The 18,151-nt window shown below is 38.9% G+C and overlaps 1 protein-coding gene across 13 annotated transcripts in view; it reads right to left on the minus strand.

The window, feature by feature from the left end:
- The window catches only part of PKNOX2 (PBX/knotted 1 homeobox 2), a 1,550,023-nt gene that overhangs the window by 751,321 nt on the left and 780,551 nt on the right, over positions 1-18,151 (minus strand). For 12 of the 13 annotated variants that reach the window (XM_053691420.1, XM_053691421.1, XM_053691419.1 and 9 more), the window contains one exon: positions 3,652-3,706. In XM_053691420.1, the coding sequence (XP_053547395.1) occupies positions 3,652-3,692 (41 nt within the window). In that variant the 5' untranslated portion in view covers positions 3,693-3,706. Of the gene's footprint in view, positions 1-3,651; positions 3,707-18,151 lie in introns of those variants that run through there. The other variant, XM_053691429.1, reaches the window with a different exon arrangement.

The raw sequence follows: 18,151 nt of genomic DNA on the forward strand, positions 1-18,151 counted from the left end.
TACACTATATAATTATGTACAACTAAACGGTGACTTTATACACTATATAATTATGTACAAGTAAACGGTGACTTTATACACTATATAATTATGTACAAGTAAACGGTGACTTTACATACTATATAATTATGTACAAGTAAACTGTGACTTTATACACTATATAATTATATACAAGTAAACTGTGACTTTATACACTATATAATTATGTACAAGTAAACTGTGACTTTATACACTATATAATTATGTACAAGTAAACTGTGACTTTATACACTATATAATTATGTACAAATAAATGGTGACTTTATACACTATATAATTATATACAAGTAAACGCTCACTTTATACACTATATAATTATATACAAGTAAACGCTCACTTTATACACTATATAATTATATACAAGTAAACTGACTTTATACACTTTATAATTATGTACAAGTAAACTGTGACTTTATACACTATATAATTATGTACAAGTAAACAGTGACTTTATACACTATATAATTATATACAAGTAAAATGTGACTTTATACACTATATAATTATGTACAAGTAAACAGTGACTTCATACACTACATAATTATGTACAAATAAACTGTGACTGTACAACTATACAAGTAAACTGACTTTATAATTATGTACAAGTAAACGGTGACTTTATACACTATATAATTATATACAAGTAAACAGTGACTTTATACACTACATAATTATGTACAAGTAAACAGTGACTTTATATACTATATAATTATGTACAAGTAAAAGTCACTTTATGCACTATATAATTATCTCCTACTAATAACTAGTATGTCTAACTACAACTAGTATGCCTTACTACAACTTGTATGTCTTACTAATAACGAGTATGTCTTACTAATAACGAGTATGTCTTACTAATAACGAGTATGTCTTACTACAACTAGTATGGTCTTACTAATAACTAGTATCTCCTACTAATAACTAGTATGTCTTATCCAACTAGTATGTCCTACTAATAACTAGTATGTCCTACTAATAACTAGTCTGTCTTACTACAACTAGTATGTCTTAATATAACTAGTATGTCTTACTACTACCTAGTATGTCTTACAACAAATAGTAGGACTTACTACAGCTAGTATCTCTACTAATAACTAGGATATCTTACTACAACTAGTATTTCCTACTAATAACTGGTATGTCTTACTACAACTAGTATCTCCTACTAAAAACTAGTATGTTGTACAACTAGTATGTCTTACTACAAATAGTATCTCCTAATAGCTAGTATGTCTTACTACAACTAGTATCTCCTACTAATAACTAGTATGTCTTACTACAACTAGTATTTCCTACTAATAACTAGTATGTCTTACTACAACTAGTATTTCCTACTAATAACTAGTATGTTTTACTACAACTATTATCTCCTACTAATAACTAGTATGTCTTACTACAACTAGTATGTCTTACTACAACTAGTATGTCTTACTACAACTAGTATCTCCTACTAATAACTAGTATGTTTTACAACTAGTATGTCCTACTACTACCTATTATATCCTAATACTACCTAGTATGTCTTACTACAACTAGTATCTCCTGCTAATTACTAGTATGTTTTACAACTAGTATGTCCTACTACTACCTATTATATCCTAATACTACCTAGTATGTCTTACTACAACTAGTAGGACTTACTACAGCTAGTATCTCTACTAATAACTAGGATATCTTACTACAACTAGTATTTCCTACTAATAACTGGTATGTCGTACTACAACTAGTATCTCCTACTAAAAACTAGTATGTTGTACAACTAGTATGTCTTACTACAAATAGTATCTCCTAATAGCTAGTATGTCTTACTACAACTAGAGTCTCCTACAAATAACTAGTATGTCTTACTACTACCTAGTATGTCTTACAACAAATAGTAGGACTTACTACAGCTAGTATCTCTACTAATAACTAGGATATCTTACTACAACTAGTATTTCCTACTAATAACTGGTATGTCTTACTAAAACTAGTATCTCCTACTAAAAACTAGTATGTTGTACAACTAGTATGTCTTACTACAAATAGTATCTCCTAATAGCTAGTATGTCTTACTACAACTAGTATCTCCTACTAATAACTAGTATGTCTTACTACAACTAGTATTTCCTACTAATAACTAGTATGTTTTACTACAACTATTATCTCCTACTAATAACTAGTATGTCTTACTACAACTATTATCTCCTACTAATAACTAGTATGTCTTACTACAACTAGTATGTCTTACTACAACTAGTATGTCTTACTTCAACTAGTATCTCCTACTAATAACTAGTATGTTTTACAACTAGTATGTCCTACTACTACCTATTATATCCTAATACTACCTAGTATGTCTTACTACAACTAGTATCTCCTGCTGAATTAGTTATTTATCCTACAAATAGTATGTGCTAAATCATCTAGTATGTCCTACTACAACTAGTATGTCTTACTACAACTAGTATGTCTTACTACAACTAGTATCTCCTAATAATAACTAGTATGTGTTACTACAACTAATATTTCCTACTAATAACTAGTATGTCCTACTACTACCTAGTATGTCTTACTACAACTAGTATGTCTTACTACAACTAGTATGTCTTACTACAACTAGTATTTCCTACTAATAACTAGTATGTCCTACTACTACCTAGTATGTCTTACTACAACTAGTATGTCTTACTACAACTAGTATCTCCTACTAATAACTAGTATGTCCTACTACTACCTAGTATGTCTTACTACAACTAGTATTTCCTACTAATAACTAGTATGTCCTACTACTACCTAGTATGTCTTACTACAACTAGTATTTCCTACTATTAACTAGTATGTCCTACTACTACCTAGTATGTCTTACTACAACTAGAATGTCTTACTACAACTAGTATCTCCTACTAATAACTAGTATGTCCTACTACTACCTAGTATGTCTTACTACAACTAGTATGTCCTACTACTACCTAGTATGTCTTACTACAACTAGTATGTCTTACTACAACTAGTATGAGGAAGCTCATGTTTTACATAATGTATACATGATGCTAGCAATGCAAACTGAAATATAGACTACAGAGATAATTGTATATGTAATTGTTCTGTAACCTGTTACATTTGTTATTCTTTAGTAACATTTATATTTATTTACTCTGTGATATGTTTTATTTATCTGTTACATTTATATTTATTTGCTGTACAATTACATTTTTTTTCTCTAAGAACTGTTACAGTGACATTAAAGCGATAAAAAACACATTTTTTCTTTCTTGATTCAGAGCATTGAATGTGAAACAAACAAGGTGCCAGTTTACTTTAATTATCTAATTTGTTTTGTTCTCTCAGTATCATTTGCTAAAAAGCATACCTAGATAGGCTAAGGAGCAGCAATGAATTAATGGGAGTTAGTAGCTGATTGGTGGCTGGACATAAATGCCTCATATGTGGCTTACCCAATGTGATCAGCTAGCTCACATTAGTGCATTGTTGCTCCTTTGACAAAGGATACAAAGAGAATGAAAACATTTGATAATAGAAGTAAAGTGCATGCTCTATCTGAATCATGAAAGAAACATATTGGGTTTGATATTCCTTTAAGCAAACAGATTTCTATATATAATGAGTTACCTTTCTGAGATCTCCTGGGGAGCTCCCTCTTTCCACAGCATAGAAATCTTCAGATCTGAAAGTAGAAAAACAACCGGATGTAACGATACCGTCCTACAGCGTATCCTACTGGTGCAAAGACAACTGTTACTGTACAATACATCCCTTTATAGACTATGGGCTCCATTTATGAAACAGCGGACGCTTCAGAGTCAGGCTCGCCTGACACGTACGTTAAGAAGCAGCGGTCTTAAGACCTTTTAGGGGGCGGATTGGAATCATCCTGATACGGGCGGGATGATTGACAGCCCCTGCTAGCGGCCGCAAGTGAGCAGGGGGAAGCATTGCAAAATGCTGACCGTGAATCATGTCCGCTCGACATATTGTAAGGGAAATATAAGCAACAAAGATATTCCCATAGGGGGCGCTTTCTAAATACAAATCCTGTAGCAAGAATCTTCAAGCAATAATATGAGCAACACATTAAATAAAGCTATAGCACAGCAGAATGTATTGCATATATAGTCCTTAACATCCAACAGGAGGCAGCGCTCTGTCAAAAGGATGGTCAGTCCCTGGTGATGGATGATCTGGAAAAAAGGAAGACACAGAGGTGCCAATATTGTAAATCTATCCCTAAGTATAACCACACAAGTATTTTAGCTGGACAACGCATTCTGCTGCAGTATCTTAGTGACAAGTTGTTCCGTTTCGTCTGGATATTACACTATGCACAAAACTGTGTACTGACTTTAATAATGTGATCTAATTGATGATCAGTGTGTAATTCACACCTTAGTAAATAGCTAGTAAACCTGGTGTGCATCTAAAAGCAGCTCTGCGCACCTACGCAAACAAAAAACTGCTGAACCAATCAAAACTGAAAGCGTAGATCTTTAAAGTGAAGGTCAATTTGGATGAATTAGTGCCCGGTTTTTCATAAACCTATTAAAAACAAGGACACTTTAATTCATCAAAATTGACATTTCACTACTTTTCTTCAAAAACTTAGCTTTTAATTGTGTAGTTCATTAACAAATCTAGACAGACCAGAAGGCTGAAAAGCAGACTTGAAATAAAAAGGTGTGTCATTGTGAACCTAATTTGCATATCTTACCCAGAATCCTTTGCTGCATTGGAAACAATGTATTCCAGAGGTTTTCTGTGGGAAAAACAAGCCTTCTGGCCAGTCTAAATTTGTTAATGAACTACACAATGAGTTATTTATCTATATTTTGTGCGTAGTGAGTACACCACTCACATTTTTGTAAAGATTACTGGAACCATGTCCTGTGGTCCGATGAGACCAAGATAAACTTATTCGGTTCAGATGGTGTCAAGTGTGTTTGGCAGCAACCAGGTGAGGAGTACAAAGATAAGTGTGTCTTGCCTACAGTCAAGCATGGTGGTGGGAGTGTCATGGTGTGGGCCTGCATGAGTGCTGCCGGCACTGGGGAGCTACAGTTCATTGAGGGAACCATGAATGCCAACATGTACTGTGACATGATCCCCTCCCTTAAGGAGGCTGGGCCGCAGGGCAGTATTCCAACATGATAATGACCCCAAACACAGCTCCCAGACGACCACTGCCTTGCTAAACAAGCTGAGGGTAAAGGTGATGGACTGGCCAAGCATGTCTCCAGACCTAAACCCTTTTGAGCATCTGTGGGGCATCCTAAAATGGAAGGTGGGGGAGCGCAAGGTCTCTAACATCCACCTGCTCTGTGATGTTGTCATGGAGGAGTGGAAGAGGACTCCAGTGGCAACCTGTGAAGCTCTGATGAACTCCATGCCCAAGAGGGTTAAGGCAGTGCTAGAAAATAATGGTGGCCACACAAAATATTGACACTTTGGGCCTAATTTGGACATTTCCACATAGGGGTGTACTCACTTTTGTTGGCAACGGTTTAGACATTAATGGCTGTGTGTTGAGTTATTTTGAGGGGACAGCAAATTTACACTGTTATACAGGCTGTACATTCACTACTTTACATTGTAGCAAAGTGACATTTCTTCAGTGTTGTCACATTAAAAGAGATAATAACATATTTACAAAAATGTGAGGGGTGTACTCATTTTTGTGAGATATATATATATATATATCAACTAATACTGTGAGTTTCATTTTTAATTAATGCATTATAATTGGCCAAATTATAAAATGGTAATAGTGTCTGTGGCTATATGTAAAGCAGTGTCCTACTTAGTTAAAGGGACGTGAAACCCAAAAAATTATTCAGATGGAGAATAAAATTTTAAACAACTTTCTAATTTACTTCTATTATCTAATTTGTTTCATTCTCTTTGTATCATTTGTTGAAGGAGCAGCAATGCACTACTGGTTTCTAACTAAACACTTGGGTGAACCAATGACAATCGGTATATATATATATATATATATATATATATATATATATATATATATATATGCAACCACCAATCAGCAGCTAGAACCTAGGTTCTTTGCTGTTCCTGAGCTTTCCTAGATAATCTATAGCTAACTACATAATGAACGTACTCAAGAGTCAGATGACTTCAAGTGATTCCATTATAAAACTATGTTTATAGATCTCTCGCCCTCTCAGGCTTATGCAAAAAAACATAATTTATGCTTACCTGATACATTTATTTCTCTTGTAGTGTATCCAGTCCACGGATCATCCATTACTTGTGGGATATTCTCCTTCCCAACAGGAAGTTGCAAGAGGATTACCCACAGCAGAGCTGCTATATAGCTCCTCCCCTCACTGCCATATCCAGTCATTCGACCGAAACAAGACGAGAAAGGAGAAACCATAGGGTGCAGTGGTGACTGTAGTTTAATTAAAATTTAGACCTGCCTGAAAAGGACAGGGCGGGCCGTGGACTGGATAGACTACAAGAGAAATAAATTTATCAGGTAAGCATAAATTATGTTTTCTCTTGATAAGTGTATCCAGTCCACGGATCATCCATTACTTGTGGGATACCAATACCAAAGCTAAAGTACACGGATGATGGGAGGGACAAGGCAGGAACTTAAACGGAAGGAACCACTGCCTGTAGAACCTTTCTCCCAAAAAAAAGCCTCCGAAGAAGCAAAAGTATCAAATTTGTAAAATTTGGAAAAAGTATGAAGGGAAGACCAAGTTGCAGCCTTGCAAATCTGTTCAACAGAGGCCTCATTTTTAAAGGCCCAGGTGGAAGCCACAGCTCTAGTAGAATGAGCTGTAATTCTTTCAGGAGGCTGCTGTCCAGCAGTCTCATAGGCTAAACGGATTATACTCCGAAGCTAAAAAGAAAGAGAGGTTGCCGAGGCCTTCTGACCTCTCCTCTGTCCAGAGTAAACAACAAACTGGTTAGATGTTTGGCGAAAATCTTAAGTAGCCTGTAAGTAAAACTTCAAGGCACGGACTACGTCTAGATTATGCAAAAGACGTTCCTTCTTTGAAGAAGGATTAGGACATAATGATGGAACAACAATCTCTTGATTGATATTCTTGTTAGAAACCACCTTAGGTAAAAACCCAGGTTTTGTACGCAGAACAACTTTATCTGAATGAAAGATCAGATAAGGAGAATCACAATGTAAGGCAGATAACTCCAAGACTCTTCGAGCCGAGAAAATAGCCATCAGAAAAAGAACTTTCCATGAAAGAAGTTTGATATCAATAGAATGAAGGGGTTCAAACGGAACCCCTTGAAGAACTTTAAGAACCAAGTTTAAGCTCCATGGAGGAGCAACAGGTTTAAACACAGGCTTAATTCTAACTAAAGCCTGACAAAATGCCTGAACGTCTGGAACTTCTGCCAGACGCTTGTGTAAAAAAATAGACAGAGCAGAAATCTGTCCCTTTAAAGAACTAGCTGATAATCCTTTGTCCAAACCCTCTTGGAGGAAGGACAATATCCTAGGAATCCTAACCCTACTCCATGAGTAATTCTTGGATTCACACCAATGAAGATATTTACGCCATATCTTGTGGTAAATTTTCCTGGTGACAGGCTTTCGTGCCTGTATTAAGGTATCAATTACTGACTCGGAGAAGCCATGCTTTGATAGGATCAAGCGTTCAATCTCCATGCAGTCAGTCTCAGAGAAAGTAGATTCGGATGATTGAAAGGACCTTGTATTAGAAGGTCTTGTCTCAGAGGCCGAGTCCATGGTGGAAAGGATGACATGTCCACTAGGTCTGCATACCAGGTCCTGCGTGACCACGCAGGCGCTATCAATATCACCGATGCTCTTTCCTGTTTGATTTTGGCAATCAGACGAGGGAGCAGAGGAAATGGTGGAAACACATAAGCCAGGTTGAAGAACCAAGGCGTTGCTAGAGCATCTATCAGTGCCGCTTCTGGGTCCCTGGACCTGGATCCGTAACAAGGAAGCTTGGCGTTCTGGCAAGACGCCATGAGATCCAATTCTGGTTTGCCCCAACGGAGAACCAATTGAGCAAACACCTCCTGATGGAGTTCCCATTCCCCGGATGAAAAGTCTGATGACTTAGAAAATCCGCCTCCCAGTTCTCTACACCTGGGATATGGATCGCTGACAGGTGGCAAGAGTGAGTCTCTGCCCAGCGAATTATCTTGGAGACTTCTAACATCGCTAGGGAACTCCTGGTTCCCCCTTGATGGTTGATGTAAGCCACAGTCGTGATGTTGTCCGACTGAAATCTGATGAACCTCAGTGTTTCTAGCTGAGGCCAAGCCAGAAGAGCATTGAATATTGCTCTTAACTCCAGAATATTTATTGGGAGGAGTTTCTCCTCCTGAGTCCATGAACCCTGTGCCTTCAGGGAGTTCCAGACTGCACCCCAACCTAGAAGGCTGGCATCTGTTGTTACAATTGTCCAATCTGGTCTGCGAAAGGTTATACCCTTGGACAGATGGGCCCGAGATAACCACCAGAGAAGAGAATCTCTGGTTTCCTGATCCAGATTTAGTAGAGGGGACAAATCTGTGTAATCCCCATTCCACTGACTGAGCATGCATAATTGCAGCGGTCTGAGATGCAGGCGCGCGAATGGCACTATGTCCATCGCTGATACCATTAAGCCGATTACTTCCATGCACTGAGCCACCGTGGGGCGCGGAATGGAGTGAAGAACACGGCAAGCATTTAGAAGTTTTGATAACCTGGACTCCTTCAAGTACATTTTCATTTCTACAGAATCTATTAGAGTCCCTAGGAAGGAAACCCTCGTGAGAGGAGATAGAGAACTCTTTTCTTCGTTCACTTTCCACCCATGCGATCTCAGGAATGCCAGAACTATCTCTGTATGAGATTTGGCAATTTGAAAGCTTGACGCCTGTATCAGGATATCGTCCAGGTAAGGAGCCACCGCTATGCCTCACAGTCTTAGGACCGCCAGAAGTGAGCCCAGAACCTTTGTAAAAATTCTTGGGGCTGTAGCCAACCCGAATGGAAGAGCTACAAATTGGTAATGCCTATCTAGAAAGGCAAACATCAGGAACTGATGATGATTCTTGTGAATCGGAATGTGAAGGTAGGCATCCTTTAAGTCCACTGTGGTCATGTACTGACCCTCTTGGATCATGGGTAAAATGGTTCGAATAGTTTCCATCTTGAATGACGGAACTCTGAGGAATTTGTTTAGGATCTTTAAATCCAAAATTGGTCTGAAGGTTCCCTCTTTTTTGGGAACCACAAACAGATCTGAATAAAACCCCTGTCCTTGTTCCGTCTGCGGAACTGGATGGATTACTCCCATTACAAGGAGATCTTGTACGCAGCTTAGGAATGCCTCTTTCTTTATCTGGTTTGCAGATAATCTTGAAAGGTGAAATCTCCCTTGTGGAGGAGAAGCTTTGAAGTCCAGAAGATATCCCTGAGATATGATCTCCAACGCCCAGGGATCCTGAACATCTCTTGCCCACGCCTGGGCGAAGAGAGAGAGTCTACCCCCTACTAGATCCGTTGCCAGATAGGGGGCCGCTCCTTAATGCTGTCTTAGAGGCAGCAGCAGGCTTTCTGGCCTGCTTGCCCTTGTTCCAGGACTGGATAGGTTGCCAGGCCTGCTTGGATTGAGCAAAAGTTCCCTCTTGTTTTGAAGCAGAGGAAGTTGATGCTGCACCTGCCTTGAAATTTCGAAAGGCAAGAAAATTAGACTGTTTAGCCTTTGATTTGGCCCTGTCCTGAGGAAGGGTATGACCCTTACCTCCAGTAATGTCAGCAATAATTTCTTTCAAACCAGGCCCGAATAAGGTCTGCCCCTTGAAAGGAATGTTGAGTAATTTAGACTTTGAAGTCACATCAGCTGACCAGGATTTGAGCCATAGCGCCCTACGCGCCTGGATGGCGAATCCGGAATTCTTAGCCGTTAGTTTAGTCAAATGAACAATGGCATCAGAAACAAATGAGTTAGCTAGCTCAAGAGTTCTAAGCTTGTCAACAATTTCAGTCAATGGAGCTGTATGGATGGCCTCTTCCAGGGCCTCAAACCAGAATGCCGCCGCAGCAGTGACAGGCGCAATGCATGCAAGGGGCTGTAAAATAAAACCTTGTTGAATAAACATTTTCTTAAGGTAACCCTCTAATTTTTTTATCCATTGGATCTGAAAAAGCACAACTGTCCTCAACCGGGATAGTGGTACGCTTTGCTAAAGTAGAAACTGCTCCCTCCACCTTAGGGACAGTCTGCCATAAGTCCCGTGTAGTGGCATCTATTGGAAACATTTTTCTAAATATAGGAGGTGGGGAAAAGGGCACACCGGGCCTATCCCACTCCTTACTAATAATTTCTGCAAGCCTTTTAGGTATTGGAAAAATCATAATTTATGTAAGAACTTACCTGATAAATTCATTTCTTTCATATTAGCAAGAGTCCATGAGCTAGTGACGTATGGGATATACATTCCTACCAGGAGGGGCAAAGTTTCCCAAACCTCAAAATGCCTATAAATACACCCCTCACCACACCCACAATTCAGTTTAACGAATAGCCAAGAAGTGGGGTGATAAAAAAGTGCGAAAGCATATAAAATAAGGAATTGGAATAATTGTGCTTTATACAAAATCATAACCACCACAAAAAAAGGGCGGGCCTCATGGACTCTTGCTAATATGAAAGAAATGAATTTATCAGGTAAGTTCTTACATAAATTATGTTTTCTTTCATGTAATTAGCAAGAGTCCATGAGCTAGTGACGTATGGGATAATGATTACCCAAGATGTGGATCTTTCCACACAAGAGTCACTAGAGAGGGAGGGATAAAATAAAGACAGCCAATTCCTGCTGAAAATAATCCACACCCAAAATAAAGTTTAACGAAAAACATAAGCAGAAGATTCAAACTGAAACCGCTGCCTGAAGTACTTTTCTACCAAAAACTGCTTCAGAAGAAGAAAATACATCAAAATGGTAGAATTTAGTAAAAGTATGCACAGAGGACCAAGTTGCTGCTTTGCAAATCTGATCAACCGAAGCTTCATTCCTAAACGCCCAGGAAGTAGAAACTGACCTAGTAGAATGAGCTGTAATCCTCTGAGGCGGAGTTTTACCCGACTCAACATAGGCAAGATGAATTAAAGATTTCAACCAAGATGCCAAAGAAATGGCAGAAGCTTTCTGGCCTTTTCTAGAACCGGAAAAGATAACAAATAGACTAGAAGTCTTTCTGAAAGATTTAGTAGCTTCAACATAATATTTCAAAGCTCTAACAACATCCAAAGAATGCAACGATTTCTCCTTAGAATTCTTAGGATTAGGACATAATGAAGGAACCACAATTTCTCTACTAATGTTGTTGGAATTCACAACTTTAGGTAAAAATTCAAAAGAAGTTCGCAACACCGCCTTATCCTGATGAAAAATCAGAAAAGGAGACTCACAAGAAAGAGCAGACAATTCAGAAACTCTTCTGGCAGAAGAGATGGCCAAAAGGAACAAAACTTTCCAAGAAAGTAATTTAATGTCCAATGAATGCATAGGTTCAAACAGAGGAGCTTGAAGAGCCCCCAGAACCAAATTCAAACTCCAAGGAGGAGAAATTGACTTAATGACAGGTTTTATACGAACCAAAGCTTGTACAAAACAATGAATATCAGGAAGAATAGCAATCTTTCTGTGAAAAAGAACAGAAAGAGCAGAGATTTGTCCTTTCAAGGAACTTGCGGACAAACCTTTATCTAAACCATCCTGAAGAAACTGTAAAATTCTCGGAATTCTGAAAGAATGCCAAGAAAAATGATGAGAAATACACCAAGAAATATAAGTCTTCCAGACTCTATAATATATCTCTCTAGATACAGATTTACGAGCCTGTAACATAGTATTAATCACAGCGTCAGAGAAACCTCTTTGACGAAGAATCAAGCGTTCAATCTCCATACCTTTAAATTTAAGGATTTCAGATCCTGATGGAAAAAAGGACCTTGTGACAGAAGGTCTGGTCTTAACGGAAGAGTCCACGGTTGGCAAGAGGCCATCCGGACAAGATCCGCATACCAAAACCTGTGAGGCCATGCCGGAGCTACCAGCAGAAAAAACGAGCATTCCTTCAGAATCTTGGAGATTACTCTTGGAAGAAGAACTAGGGGCGGAAAGATATAGGCAGGATGATACTTCCAAGGAAGTGATAATGCATCCACTGCCTCCGCCTGAGGATCCCGGGATCTGGACAGATACCTGGGAAGTTTCTTGTTTAGATGGGACGCCATCAAATCTATTTCTGGAAGTTCCCACATTTGAACGATCTGAAGAAATACCTCTGGGTGAAGAGACCATTCGCCCGGATGCAACGTTTGGCGACTGAGATAATCCGCTTCCCAATTGTCTACACCTGGGATATGAACCGCAGAGATTAGACAGGAGCTGGATTCCGCCCAAACCAAAATTCGAGATACTTCTTTCATAGCCAGAGGACTGTGAGTTCCTCCTTGATGATTGATGTATGCCACAGTTGTGACATTGTCTGTCTGAAAACAAATGAACGATTCTCTCTTCAGAAGAGGCCAAAACTGAAGAGCTCTGAAAATTGCACGGAGTTCCAAAATATTGATCGGTAATCTCACCTACTGAGATTCCCAAACTCCTTGTGCCGTCAGAGATCCCCACACAGCTCCCCAACCTGTGAGACTTGCATCTGTTGAAATTACAGTCCAGGTCGGAAGCACAAAAGAAGCCCCCTGAATTAAACGATGGTGATCTGTCCACCACGTTAGAGAGTGTCGAACAATCGGTTTTAAAGATATTAATTGAGATATCTTTGTGTAATCCTTGCACCATTGATTCAGCATACAAAGCTGAAGAGGTCGCATGTGAAAACGAGCAAAGGGGATCGCGTCCGATGCAGCAGTCATAAGACCTAGAATTTCCATGCATAAGGCTACCGAAGGGAATGATTGTGACTGAAGGTTTCGACAAGCTGCCATCAGTTTTAGACGCCTCTTGTCTGTTAAAGACAGAGTCATGGACACTGAATCTATTTGGAAACCCAGAAAGGTTACCCTTGTCTGAGGAATCAATGAACTTTTTGGTAAATTGATCCTCCAACCATGATCTTGAAGAAACAACACAAGTCGATTCGTATGAAATTCTGCTAAATGTAAAGACTGAGCAAGTACCAAGATATCGTCCAAATAAGGAAATACCACAATACCCTGTTCTCTGATTACAGACAGAAGGGCACCGAGAACCTTTGTAAAAATTATTGGAGCTGTAGCAAGGCCAAACGGCAGAGCCACAAACTGGTAATGCTTGTCCAGAAAAGAGAATCTCAGGAACCGATAATGATCCGGATGAATCGGAATATGCAGATATGCATCCTGTAAATCTATTGTGGACATATAATTCCCTTGCTGAACAAAAGGCAAAATAGTCCTTACAGTTACCATCCTGAACGTTGGTATCCTTACATAACGATTCAATATTTTTAGATCCAGAACTGGTCTGAAGGAATTCTCCTTCTTTGGTACAATGAAGAGATTTGAATAAAACCCCATCCCCTGTTCCTGAACTGGAACTGGCATAATTACTCCAGTTAACTCTAGATCTGAAACACAATTCAGAAATGCTTGAGCTTTCACTGGATTTACTGGGACACGGGAAAGAAAAAATCTCTTTGCAGGAGGTCTCATCTTGAAACCAATTCTGTACCCTTCTGAAACAATGTTCTGAATCCAAAGATTGTGAACAGAATTGATCCAAATTTCTTTGAAAAAACGTAACCTGCCCCCTACCAGCTGAGCTGGAATGAGGGCCGCACCTTCATGTGGACTTAGAAGCAGGCTTTGCCTTTCTGGCTGGCTTGGATTTATTCCAGATTGGAGATGGTTTCCAAACTGAAACTGCTCCTGAGGATGAAGGATCAGGTTTTTGTTCTTTGTTGAAACGAAAGGAACGAAAACGATTATTAGCTCTGTTTTTACCCTTAGATTTTTTATCCTGTGGTAAAAAAGTTCCTTTCCCACCAGTAACAGTTGAAATAATAGAATCCAACTGAGAACCAAATAATTTGTTACCCTGGAAAGAAATGGAAAGTAGAGTTGATTTAGAAGCCATATCAGCATTCCAAGTCTTAAGCCATAAAGCTCTTCTAGCTAAAATAGCTAGAGACATAAACCTGACATCAACTCTGATAATATCAAAGATGGCACCACAGATAAAATTATTAGCATGCTGAAGAAGAATAATAATATCATGAGAATCATGATGTGTTACTTGTTGCGCTAAGGTTTCCAACCAAAAAGTTGAAGCTGCAGCAACATCAGCCAAAGATATAGCAGGTCTAAGAAGATTACCTGAACACAGATAAGCTTTTCTTAGAAAGGACTCAATTTTCCTATCTAAAGGATCCTTAAACGAAGTACCATCTGACGTAGGAATAGTAGTACGTTTAGCAAGGGTAGAAATAGCCCCATCAACTTTAGGGATTTTGTCCCAAAATTCTAATCTGTCAGACGGCACAGGATATAATTGCTTAAAACGTTTAGAGGGAGTAAATGAATTACCCAATTTATCCCATTCTTTGGAAATTACTGCAGAAATAGCATTAGGAACAGGAAAAACTTCTGGAATAACCACAGGAGATTTAAATACCTTATCCAAACGTTTAGAATTAGTATCAAGAGGACCAGAATCCTCTATTTCTAAAGCAATTAGAACTTCTTTAAGTAAAGAACGAATAAATTCCATTTTAAATAAATATGAAGATTTATCAGCATCAACCTCTGAGACAGAATCCTCTGAACCAGAAGAGTTATCAGAATCAGAATGATGATGTTCATTTAAAAATTCATCTGTAGGGAGAGACATTTTAAAAGATTTTTTACGTTTACTAGAAGGAGAAATAACAGACATAGCCTTCTTTATGGATTCAGAAACAAAATCTCTTATGTTATCAGGAACATTCTGCACCTTAGATGTTGAAGGAACTGCAACAGGCAATGGTACTTTACTAAAGGAAATATTATCTGCTTTAACAAGTTTGTCATGACAATCAATACAAACAACAGCTGGAGGAATAGCTACCAAAAGTTTACAGCAGATACACTTAGCTTTGGTAGATCCAGCACTAGACAGCGATTTTCCTGTAGTATCTTCTGACTCAGATGCAACGTGAGACATCTTGCAATATGTAAGAGAAAAAACAACAACATATAAAGCAAAATTGATCAAATTCCTTAAATGACAGTTTCAGGAATGGGAAAAAATGCCAAAAAACAAGCTTCAAGCAACCAGAAGCAATGAAAAATGAGACTTAAATAATGTGGAGACAAAAGCGACGCCCATATTTTTTAGCTCCAATAAGACGCCCACATTATTTGGCGCCTAAATGCTTTTTGGCGCCAAAATGACGCCACATCCGGAACGCCGACACTTTTGGCGCAAAATAACGTCAAAAAATGACGCAACTTCCGGCGACACGTATGACGCCGGAAACGGAAAAGAATTTTTGCGCCAAAAAAGTCCGCGCCAAGAATGACGCAATAAAATGAAGCATTTTCAGCCCCCGCGAGCCTAACAGCCCACAGGGAAAAAAGTCAAATTTTTGAAGGTAAGAAAAAATGATTAAATCAAATGCATTATCCCAAATATGAAACGGACTGTCTGAAAATAAGGAAAGTTGAACATTCTGAGTCAAGGCAAATAAATGTTTGAATACATATATTTAGAACTTTATAAACAAAGTGCCCAACCATAGCTTAGAGTGTCACAGAAAATAAGATTTACTTACCCCAGGACACTCATCTACATGTTTGTAGAAAGCCAAACCAGTACTGAAACGAGAATCAGCAGAGGTAATGGTATATATAAGAGTATATCGTCGATCTGAAAAGGGAGGTAAGAGATGAATCTCTACGACCGATAACAGAGAACCTATGAAATAGACCCCGTAGAAGGAGATCACTGCATTCAAATAGGCAATACTCTCCTCACATCCCTCTGACATTCACTGCACGCTGAGAGGAAAACCGGGCTCCAACTTGCTGCGGAGCGCATATCAACGTAGAATCTAGCACAAACTTACTTCACCACCTCCATCGGAGGCAAAGTTTGTAAAACTGAATTGTGGGTGTGGTGAGGGGTGTATTTATAGGCATTTTGAGGTTTGGGAAACTTTGCCCCTCCTGGTAGGAATGTATATCCCATACGTCACTAGCTCATGGACTCTTGCTAATTACATGAAAGAAACATCAGTACTCACCGGCACTGCATAGTATTTATCCAGCCTACACAATTTCTCTGGCACTGCAATTGTGTCACAGTCATTCAGAGCAGCTAATACCTCCCCAAGCAATACACGGAGGTTCTCAAGCTTAAATTTAAAATTAGAAATCTCTGAATCAGGTCTCAGAGACGTCACCCACAGACTGAAGCTCTCCGTCCTCAGGTTCTGCATATTGTGACACAGTATCAGACATGGCTCTTACAGCATCTACGCGCTCTGTATCTCGTCTAACCCCAGAGCTATCGCGCTTGCCTCTCAATTCAGGCAATCTGGATAATACCTCTGACAGGGTATTATTCATGATTGCAGCCATGTCCTGCAAAGTAATCGCTATGGGTGTCCCTGATGTACTTGGCGCCATATTAGCGTGCGTCCCTTGAGCGGGAGGCGAAGGGTCCGACACGTGGGGAGAGTTAGTCGGCATAACTTCCCCCTCGACAGACTCCTCTGGTGACAATTCTTTTATAGATAAAGACTGATCTTTACTGTTTAATGTGAAATCAATACATTTAGTACACATTCTCCTATGGGGCTCCACCATGGCTTTTAAACATAATGAACAAGTATCCTCTGTTTCAGACATGTTTGTAAAGACTAGCAATGAGACTAGCAAGCTTGGAAAACACTTTAAAGCAAGTTAACAAGCAATATAAAAAAACGTTACTGTGCCTTTAAGAGAAACAAATTTTGCCAAAATTTGAAATAACAGTGAAAAAAGGCAGTTACATTAACAAATTTTTTACAGTGTATGTAACAAGTCAGCAGAGCATTGCACCCACTTGCAAATGGATGATTAACCCCTTAATAACAAAAACAGAATAATAAATGACAAAAACGTTTTTTAAACACAGACACAACAACTGCCACAGTCTACTGTGATTGTTACCCTCCTCAAACACGACTTTGAAGCCTTTTGAGCCCTTCAGGGATGTCCTGGATCATGCAGGAAGAAGCTGAATGTCTCTGTCAGTATTTTTATCTGCACAGAAAAGCACTAACATAGGCCCTTCCCACTCATATTGCAACAGTGGAAAGCCTCAGGAACTGTTTCTAGGCAAAAATCAAACCAGCCATGTGGAAAAAAAACTAGGCCCCAATAAGTTTTGTCACCAAACATATATAAAAACGATTAAACATGCCAGCAAACGTTTTATATTACACTTTTATAAGAGTATGTATCTCTATTAATAAGCCTGATACCAGTCGCTATCACTGCATTTAAGGCTTTACTTACATTAATCCGGTATCAGCAGCATTTTCTAGCAAATTCCATCCCTAGAAAAATATTAACTGCACATACCTTATTGCAGGAAAACCTGCACGCCATTCCTTCTCTGAAGTTACCTCACTCCTCAGAATATGGGAGAACAGCAATGGATCTTAGTTACTTCTGCTAAGATCATAGAAATCACAGGCAGATTCTTCTTCTAATGCTGCCTGAGATGAAACAGTACACTCCGGTACCATTTAAAAATAACAAACTTTTGATTGAAGTTAAAAAACTAACTATAATACACCACTCTCCTCTTACTACGTCCATCTTTGTTGAGAGTTGCAAGAGAATGACTGGGTATGGCAGTGAGGGGAGGAGCTATATAACAGCTCTGCTGTGGGTGATCCTCTAGCAACTTCCTGTTGGGAAGGAGAATATCCCACAAGTAATGGATGATCCGTGGACTGGATACACTTAACAAGAGAAACATTCATGTTAAAATGTGTGTGTTTAGCTCCCTTTTAACAGCTTAGTGTATAAAGCAGGTTCTGATTATGTCTGATCAGCACATCAAAGCAAGAACCCCCTTGTCCGCTAGTTTGCTGTATATGACATTAACAATACTACAGAGC

Source organism: Bombina bombina, chromosome 8, assembly GCF_027579735.1.
Source record: "Bombina bombina isolate aBomBom1 chromosome 8, aBomBom1.pri, whole genome shotgun sequence".
Lineage (NCBI taxonomy): Eukaryota > Metazoa > Chordata > Amphibia > Anura > Bombinatoridae > Bombina > Bombina bombina.